Source organism: Sciurus vulgaris (assembly GCF_902686455.1).
Source record: "Sciurus vulgaris genome assembly, chromosome: 6".
NCBI classification, from domain to species: Eukaryota; Metazoa; Chordata; class Mammalia; order Rodentia; family Sciuridae; genus Sciurus; species Sciurus vulgaris.
This window is the reverse complement of record NC_136466.1, coordinates 8,655,736-8,665,577: the sequence shown is the minus strand read 5'-3', so window position 1 is coordinate 8,665,577 and position 9,842 is coordinate 8,655,736. Positions and strand designations below refer to the sequence as shown.

Here is a 9,842-nt window from a genome sequence, read left to right as displayed (position 1 = left end):
AAGAGGCCACTTCAAGGCCTCCAGACCCTCTCCCAGCCCAAAGACTTGAGCCCACTACCTTTCTCTGGCTTGGAGATGGCAGCAGCTCAGTCTTCACAGTGGCCATCAATCAGGCTTCTAAAAATTGTGAATTATCATAGGAGGTGTGCTTCCCACACCTCTGGTGTCCATGAGGAAGGATTTCCCCTTAGTACTCCTGGGTCCCCCTGACCTCCAGCAGGGTGGCAGGCGACGTCTGACTTTGAGTTAGGACTGGGGCTGACACTGTGGGGTCGGCTCCTCTTTGCTGCTTCCTTGTGGGCCGAGGCTCTTGCAGGGAGCTGGGTGCTGCTCTGCCCTCCCACGTCACCCCAGGGAGCCTGTGCTTTCCCTGCTCCTCCTATGGCTGTTGGGGTCTGTCCGCCGCCGAGCTGTGGTTCACCCTTAGGAAGTGCCCCTCCCCCACAGAAGGTGTTTGTTCGGAACACAGGCGGGAAAAGGAGAGCTGCAAACAGGCTCCTCAGACCCCCAAAGTGAGATCTTCCCGTCCAGGCTGACTTCAGAGGCTTGGGCCTAACTGCTTAAGAGGAAGTTCGGGACTCAAGCGTGGCACTCAAGGTCTTTCCCAGCCAGCGCCCCAGTGGACCTCACCAGCGGGACGCTAGCCCACGCTGCTGCCGCAGTCCTACCTGCCACGGGCCTGCGCCTGCATCCTCACCCAGCGCGGACAGCCCCCTGGAGACTATTTGAGGAGTCTCTCTGTCCCTCCTCACACACTAGGGACGCCCGGTCAGGAGCAGTGACTTGGAGAAGTCCATGCGGGTAGAACTGAAGCCTCCGGCCAACAGCCACGGAAGGGAGCCCGGATCCTCCGTCACCAGGCCCTTCAGAACGCAGCTCTGACCTAGCCAGAGCCCCTGGCTAAGTTGCTCCCAGGTTCCCGACCCTCACGCACCATGACGCTTTTTAAGTTTTAAGTGCTGGGTAGTTTGTTACGTGCAATGGGTAGCTAACGCATCCAGCTTCTGCCTGTCCCTCACTGACTCCTGCTTGTTCTTCACATGGGCTCAGATCCTACCTCCTCCTGGACGCCTGCCCTGGCTCCCTAAGACACCTGTAGGCTCAGCCTCCAGGGGTCCTCTCCACCTTTCCAGCAGCGGTGCCTGCACTGCGCTGTAGGGAGCCCTCTTCCTCCACTAGGTCTGTCTGCGCAGGATGAGGCTGGCTCCTCCCCAGCTGCAGGGGCTGATGGTCAGCCTGGGCCTGGCCAGTCAGGATGCCCATTCCCCAGAGGCCCCCATTCAGGGCTGTGTGACCTAGGCCAGGCCCTCCACAGGCAGCTGGGGAGCCTTTGCAAGAAGGATTGGGAAAAATAAAATCTTTGTCTGTGGAGGTTTCAGGGTAGAAAAATGTCAGCCTGGGGCTACATTCTGCCAGCAGGGGTAAAAGCTCACCTCGGGAGGTAGCTGGAAGAAAAAACTGAGCCTGGGAGAGACAGATTCCTGGTTGACTGTTGAAGGACCTGGATTCAGCTGTGCCTGAACCCCACATCTACTCCATTCCTCTGCTTTCCCTGTCATGGACAGTGTGCATTGATTTGAGGTGATATCTGTCACTTTCATTCGAGAGAGTTCGGACCAATTTATCCCCAAGGCTGGAATTAAGGAGGCCCTCGTGGGGACCCCAGACCTTTGTGCTTCCCATGAGACTGTACTTCCCACAGGAAACTGCAACAGACGTTGGTAACCTGCTGCTGATTTTTGCTCACCTCCTCCCCATCTCTCCAGCTCAGAGCGAGGCCGGGTTCCTTTCTTCAGAGCACCTGACACCCAGGGGTACACTTACAGTTGTACTAATTATGGTGAATGAATGAGCGTCTCCTGCTTGATCAGAGTCACGTCTTCAGGGACCTGCTTGCTACCAGACCTAAGTTACCCTCTGAGACAACAAAGGATTATTATTTTTGAATCTCTCTTCCTAGTGACCATGGCTGAGCCGGCTCCACCCAGGAACCACAAACTGGTCTCCCATCACAGAAAACCCCAGCTGGTCCAGGTATTCCCCTGCTTAAAACAACTTTCAGTGACATTTTTGGCAGGAGTGGATGGAAGGGAGTGATCCTGTGGGTTCAGGAAACTTCTGCATAGGACATTCTTTTGTTTTTTGATTGATTTAATTGGCATTTAATTGGCACCTACTGCGTGCCAGACATCACACCTACACCCCATCTTCCTGACAAGTGTGTAGGACGGTGTTGCTGCACTGCCAAGCACCCTGAATTTAAGGGCTTGAAACAGCAAACAGGAATCCAGGTACAGTTCAGCTGGATGCCTCTTCTGGGTCAGAACGCCTCAAGAGGCCGCAGTTGGTCATGCTGGCCGCCGGCCGTCCCTAGCCTCCCTGGAGCTCAAGATTGTCTCCAGGCTCATTGGCGAGGTAGCCTCGGGCCTCGAAAGATCTCCTGTCAGCTCACTCAGGTGGCTCCTCCAGGGCAGCACCTCCACGCAGCACTGTCTGCTCCGGGGTCACTGATCCCAGAGACAGCGAGGGACAGTTGGGACGGAACTGGTCTTACAGCCTCCTCCCGGAAGCAGAATGCCGGTTGCTCCTGCCATATTCTGTTCCTGAGAAGCAAGTCAGTAAGTCCAGCCTCCACTCCAAGGGGCGGGGTGGTGCCAGGGTACGAATACCAGGAGGTGCAGTCACTGGGGCCACCTCGAGGTCACCTGCTGCGGGAGCACTATTATCCTTCATTTCATACCCAGACACCAGCTGTCAAGCAACCCATCTGGCTCACCAGCTCCAGTTTTCTAACTCTAAACGTGGCTTTCTAATCCCCAAGCCAGCTGAGGGCAAGATAAAGGAAGGCAGGGAGAAAATGTTGATAGAAAGAAATGTAATACATTGCCCATGATTTAGTGGCTTAAAATAAACATGTCGCTTATCATTTCCATGGGTCTGGAACTCAGGAGCAGCGAGCTGGGTGGTTCCGACTCAGGTCTCTCATGAGGCTGTGGCAGAGCTGACGGCCGCTGGCAGGGGCCTGGCAACCTCACCACGTGGACCCCGCGAGAGCCACGCTCCAGCATGCTCAGGACTTGGCGGCGGGGCCGCCCCAGAACAAAGAAGCAAGAGCCCCCACGGAAGGCTGAGTGTCTTCTGTGACTGGGAGTCAGGCCCGTCACTTCTGCAGCATCCTGTTGGTGGGTCACATAGCCAGCCCTCTTCATGTGGGAAGCGTTTACTCAAGGGCACGGGAATGACGGGAGGTGAGGACACTGGAGCCCCGAGGACCTCTGGCCACCACCGGGCCCCACAGGATCAATAACCCTGAGGCTCGGCTCTTATTAAGTCACTCCCCTCTCAGAGAGATCCAGGTGACCCCACTGGATGGCACCATCTGATCTCCTGGCTCCACCTCCAGCCATCTCCTGGGAGAATGGACCATCTGGGATGGAAGCTTGGTCTGTTCCTAGGCCTCAACGTCTCCTGTAGAGACCCGTATAGGTGTGTCCCCCGTTCTGGGGAAGGCCCACCCCCTTCAATATGCATTACTGTGTCCCTCCACACGCAGGCTCTGGTTGGATGCCTGGATAGGATGGTCAGCACACAGACCCCACTTCCTTCTGGAAGTTTCCAGTCAATGTGGGGAAGAAGGTACTAGCCAGTTAGTAAAAATCTAATTGCAAGGTGTGCCAAGTTTCCCCAAGGAAACCAACAGCACACCACAGCATCATGTGATAGGGGAGTGGCCTGTTTCACACGCAGTATTTGAGCCGTCAAGTAATTAACTGGGCTGGATAGGCAGGTAGGCATCAGGTTCAGGTGCGAGCGTCCAAAACCCCAAAGCTGCAGTGGCTTCGACAAGACAGAGTCTTGCTCTCCGTGCAAAAGCCTGGGTAGGTATCTGAGGACAGGGTGGCACCACTCGGATGGGGACCCAGGCACCTGTGCCCTGTGATGCCCAAGTGACTGGTCTGTGGACCACATCTGGAAAAGGGAGGACACACGGTCAAATGTCACCCCAGGACATCCCCCCGCCAGGGCCAGCAGTCACCTGTACCCAGCGACTGCTCAGGCATGGGTCCTGCATGCTGAAGAGCGAAGGCCTTCTCTTCCCTGCGAGGACAGTGACCCATTGGCTCCCTCCGGTTGCCTTAGGCACCTGATTGGTGTCCAGTTTCCCCATGGTTACTTTAGAGAACATGAGCCAAGTACTGCCCCTTTACCCCCGTTGGTTATTCCAGAATACCTAACCGTTGGTGGGAGGAACCACGGGCGGCAAGTCCTCAGTGGCCGGGGCTTATTGCAAACAGGGACATGGTGACACACTACTGGTCTTGTCCTCTGGCAGCGTTTTTCTAGTGCCCTGCCTTCACCGTCTTGGTGTCCCTGACTCCTACCCAGCAGTCCTGCTTTGGGGCACCAGCCCCCACCTTCCTCTTGGATTGTTTTTTCTGGTACCACCACCACCTGAAGAAGGGGCAGCGACAGGCCCTGGAAAGGTTGGAGGTCAGAATGAGGTTCCCCTGCAGGGACTTGTGTCTGTCCCACGGCCATGGCCCCAGCCCAGCAATCACCCAGCAAGCTGCTCTGCAGCAGAAACAAAGAGGGGGACAATGGGCTTTGCCACCTTGGGCCAAGCCACGGACAGACTGCCCATCTCTGGCAACCCTGCAAGTCCTGCATGGGCCCGGCCCTCTTGCAAACCCCGGTGAGAGGTGGAGGAAGGCCTGCAGTACAGGAGGGCTCACCAGGTACAGGCACCCTGCTAAGCCAGTCTCCCGAATGTCCTCCCTTGATTCCCAAGAAACCCAGAGAGCAGGTGTCATCATCTGCTTTGTGCAGATGTGGAAGGGGAGATCAGAGATGCCCAGTGATTTTCCCAGAGAGGCACAGCAGGGCAGGTGGCGGGTCCCTTCAGCCTCGGACCTCCTGCTCCCCCTGGCCTTGGCCCTTACTTGGAGCTAGGCACGGCGCACGGGCCAAACCGGCCTTCCCCTTTCATCTTCACAGCGCAAAGAAACTTTTACAAACGCAAAGATCGGGGACTCTGCGGGCAGAGCCATTTGCCCCCCGCCCGCAGAGGAACGAGAGGACCGAGCGGAGGCCCACGGGCAGGGCGCCGGGCCTTCGGGGCTGGCCTCCGCTGCGGGCCTGGACCCCGCCCGCGCCCAGGGCCCGCCCTCCCGCCGCCCTCCCGCCGCCCTCCCGCCGCCGCCGCGGGCCGCTCTCAGCGGGCGGAAGGGGCGGTGGCGGCGGCGGCGCCCAATGGGCTGCGCGGAGCGTCACTTCCCGCGGCGGCGGCAGCGGCGGGGGCGGGGCGCCGGCGGGGGCGGGGCGGCCGAGGAGGCGGCGGCACGGGCTGGACCCACGCGGCGCGCGGCCCGCCCGGCCTGCAGCGCTCCCACCCCGGCGGCGGCGGCACGATGCCCTTTGACTTCAGGAGGTGAGTGTGGCCAACCGGCCGCCCGGGGCCCCTCCGCGGCGCTCGGCGGCCGCGCACCCTCCCGCCCTGCGCGCTCTGGCGGCCCCCGCCCGGTGCACGCCTCGGCCGGCCCTCGGGACCCCCGCCTGGCAGCGAGCCGGCGCGGCCGCCCGCACACCGTGCATGCCCTCCCCCAGCCCCAGATGGCAGCCGGCGAGCATCCCCTCCTCCCTCTGCCCGGCCTCCCTTAGTGGACCCCACCCTGGGTGACAGGTGGGGCCAGGGCACCTCGCTCGAGCCCCGGGGATCCGCAGCCGCTTGCAGCCTCAGCCAGCCTGGCAGCAGCGGGAGAGGTTTAGATTTCCATAGCCCGAGGCACCCCCCAGGCAGGGCAGGTCTAGAGGCCTGTCCAGATGAAGGCCTGGCCCCACCCCCACCCTGCCTCCAGCCCTGGCCCTGTGCTCTGGGTCTGGGGGCACTAGGGAAGGAAGGAGGCTGGGCAGCCTTGGAAAGGGCTCTGCAGAGGGGCCAGCGGGGTCTGGCCTTGGCTTTCTGCAGTCACCACAATGGGTCCTTTGTGGGGTCCAGCTGCCTCACTGGCCCGTTGTGCTGGACCAGGCATTCTGGAAGCCTGCCCGGGAAGGGGTCTCCACTACATGTTCCCTTGAGGTGTGTGTGGAGCTCCAGGGGATGCCCTTGGCCAGGGCTGGGAAAGTAGCAGGGATTAGGAGGGACTGATTAGAATCCTGGCCGGCTGCCCACGCTGGGCAACTTGGTGTATTCCAGAAATGAGGGCAAAGGCTCTGGGTAGCGACCTCCCCTCCCTGCACAGCCAGCTGACCCCAGCAAGCGTCTGAACCCTCTTGGCCTCTCAGTTTCACCACTTGCAAATTGGGGCTAAAAATAAGGTCCCCACCTGTGAGGCCCAAGTTCAGGAGACAGGCGAAACTCTACATGGGTCACAGCTTCAAAGGAGAGCATTTTCGCGGGAGGGGCTTCCACAGGTGAGGTAGTGAAGTGACCATCCACCAGAAGGGAAGGTCCTAGCCTGCTCTGAGCCACAGCATGGGGTCATGCGGGGGTGTAGGTTTAGAGAGGACATCAGCCTTGAACCTCTTGATCGGCTGACGTGGTTTTCCTGCCCAACCTGGGCACTGAGGCCACCTGGCAAACATCTGCCAGCTTCCTGCTCCTTCCAGGCAGCCCTGAGACTGGCACCCAGGTCCCTGGCTTTGAACTTGCAGCCTGCTGGGATTACAGGCGTGCACCCTGCGCACCCTGCACACTGTTTAAGAGCTCTTAACCAACGATTCCAGGACCCAGGTGCTAAGGAAGGGCCCCTGTCCCCATGCGCCTTCCTCCTATTTGGTGTTTGCTCATCAGGTGTTTCCTGAGTGCCCACACCATGCCCAGCCTCTGCCGCATGTCCCACCATGGGGAAGCGGGTGGCAGCTGCCCCAGCCTCCTCAGCAGCCCTAGGGGAGAAGGATGAGGGCCTGATGGGGCCCCAGGACTGGAGTGCTAGCCAGCGTGTAAGGAGCAGCCGGCACCGGCATCGTACTTGACATCCATCCCCGCGTCACCTGTGAAAGGGCTTCATCTTTACTTTAAATCAAAGGAGAGGGAGACCCTCGGGTGGGAGGTCTTTGCCCTGGGCTGTACAGTGACAGGGTTGGTGACGCTGGGACGTGACATACGGCAGTTAGCTGCAGAGTCTTGGCTTTGGGAGAAGAGGAGAGCCCGAGGGTCCCATCGTCCCAGGGTCCCACTGCCCTACGGGATGGCTCAAGATCGGAGGAGCCTGTTCGGACTTCCCAGCCCTGCCCAGGTCAAGGCCAGGGGTCAACGGGCTTCCTGGTGCTCTTCCTGTAACAGGAGGAGGAAGACATCGCAACTTTGATCTTGGGCTCCTTGTCCCTCCTGCCCTCAGACCTCTTGCAACTTTCATGGCCTCAGGATGTTTTCCCGCCTATGTAGTGGGAATGCTGAGCTGGGCCGTGTGCAAAGCTTCAGAGGCAGGGTACTCAGGGTGCCCGCAGGAGTTGTCCTTTGTGCCCTTCATTTGAATGCGCTCACCTGGCACCTCGCTTACTTAATTAGGGGCTGATTCTTTCCCCTGCTGCTACTCCCTGGGCACCTGAGGGCAGGGATTTGTACCTGTCTTATTCAAGGCTGTATCTGCAGCACCTCGGCTGGTGCTGGGGCCAGACTTGCCGTTGGAAGTGCCCTCCTTGCCTGTCAAGGACGCTGGGGGAAGGTGTGCTGGGACTGCTGTGTGCTTCCTGCTGTGCACTGGGCAGATTCGCAGCTGGTCACGGACAGGTCTGCATCCATCTTTCTCCCCACTTCCTTCCTTGCCCAGGATGGAACCCAGGACCTGGTACACGCGGAGCGGAGCACAGCCCCGAGCTACCCCGCCCCTCCCCCACCATCCCTGGCTCCATCCCCTCTAAATTGTTTTTGGGGTGGGGGGGGTGGGCCCAGAGGAGGGATCCTGGGCCTGAGGCCGTTTCTTGTGTTGGCTGTGCCCCTGCTCAAGTGCCCACTGATAGCTGGGCACTGTACTTGTGGAACTGGCCTTGTGACCTAGATCCGTGGGTGTTGTCCGTAGTTCCGGCTGGCCCAGGGCCAGTAGCACCTGCCAGTTCTCGCTGCTGAGCCCCGGAGCTGAGGGGAGAGAGAACAGCCTGTGGTGTCCCTGTGGCCCAAGCCGGGGGACCCGAGCCCTTCTTTCAGGAAGGAGGCACAGGTGGCCGACTCCCCCACAGTGGCAGTGCCCAGTCCAGACCCCCAGGCCTGGGGACACTCTGCCCCACACGGACCTGTGCCCTGCCCTGAGAGACTGGGCCTACCGTTGGAGCAGCCTTTGTCCCCTTCCAGGAGGAGAGGGGTAGTTGTAGGGATGCCCCTGTGCTGTGGGGTAGCTACGTGACCTGTGCAGCCCCTACCGGAAGAGTATCAGGAATTCCGAGCTGGCGACAGCGGAGCATTAAGCCAAGAGCAGAGCGAGCGTCAGACCCTGAGCAAGGCGAGCAGAGGTCGTAGCCTGGGTGCTGGCCCTGTGCCGTGCCTTGGGTGGGCCTTGCCTCACTCTGGCCCTCATGTGGTCTCTGCCCCTCCAGGAGACCACGGCCTCTTCAGGACCCCGGTGTGGGCCTTCGGTGGCTCACGCTGTGAGACCGGTCTGTACCTGGTGCGCCCCGCAGCCTGGGGATGGGCCCTGCGCTGGCTAAGTCCAGCCTCATTGGGGACTCTGAGTGCCGTTCAGGCTCAGCAGAGCAGCCAGTGAAGGCCTGGGTTCCCCGCCTGCCTCCAGAGGCGCTCCCAGAGCCACAGCGGACCCTGTGCAGCCTGCGTGTGGAACTGTCAGCTCCCTTCCAAGTAGACCAGGCCTGGTGGGGGCCAGTGGCAGAGCACCGGCCCGTGTGTGAGGCCCTGCGGTCGAGTCTCAGCACCGCATATAAAAAAATAAAAATAAACGTCCATTGCCTGCTAAAAAGCAGATCAGACCAGCGGGCACACGGAAGCCCGGCTCCCGGCAGGCGCGCTGCAGGAAGAAGCTGCAGGGGTCTGCTCACTTGACCCCGGCAGCCTCCAAGGCAGCACCTACTGTCCCTGGTCACAGATGGGCCTGCTGAGGGGACAGTGAGGGAGTGGGGCGGTCAGCCAGGAGTGGCCCCAAGCTGCACCGCATCCAGTCCTGTCTCAAGGCTTCCTTTCTGTTCACTGATTCAGAGAGCCAAAGCCCCTTCCAGTTGGAATCCTTGGCTTCCTCTGCGCTGACCTTACCCAGTTGGGCTCATCACAAAGCTTAACGCCTTCAGCCTTTTTCTTTCTTTTCTTTCTATTTTAAAAACAAGTCTCATGCGGGCTGAGCCCTGGTTCTGGAATCAGCGTTTTCTAAAGTCCCCCGCACCAGCCGACGGCATCTCCCTCAGAAAGGCCAGGTCTGCAGCTGTCCACGCGCCTGCCCCGCGGGGCCCTGTTCACCTGCCCATCTGGACTGGGCGGCAGGGGCCACTCCCCAGGCCTCTGGGTCCCTGGCTCTGCTCTCCTGAGGGCTGTGACAGCTTAGCCAGCAGAGGCCTGGTGTCCCACGCGGAGCTGTCCTGGTTTTTTAACCCCTGAAGTTGTGGGCAGGCAGTTTCCACAGACCCAGGAGAGCCAGCCCGGGCGAAAGCGGGCACCGGGGTGAGGCTGAGCTGGAACCCCAACTGCCATGGGGAACAGCTGGGAAGATTTAAAAATCCCCAAACGAGCTGTGCCCCAGGCCCAGTGGTCACAGGTCCCTTTTAAGACCCGTCCTGTGGTTCTGCTGCTCTGTGTTGGGAGAACCGACAGCCAGCAGGCTGGCGGGTGGAGGGCTGGCCCACTTGCGGCTCCTGCAGGACCTTCAGCAAGTCCGTTTCCCACCAGTAGCTGGTGGTCCCGGGGT

At 60.3% G+C, this 9,842-nt stretch overlaps 1 protein-coding gene across 1 annotated transcript in view; it reads left to right on the top strand.

Moving 5' to 3' along the window:
• The first annotated feature begins 5,306 nt into the window (after nt 1-5,306).
• Nucleotides 5,307-9,842, top strand: part of ERGIC1 (endoplasmic reticulum-golgi intermediate compartment 1) — a 78,638-nt gene continuing 74,102 nt past the window's right edge. Inside the window, exon 1 of the mRNA XM_079145420.1 lies at nt 5,307-5,428. Within this exon, the coding sequence (XP_079001546.1) occupies nt 5,409-5,428 (20 nt within the window). The 5' untranslated portion in view covers nt 5,307-5,408. The remainder of the gene's footprint in view (nt 5,429-9,842) is intronic.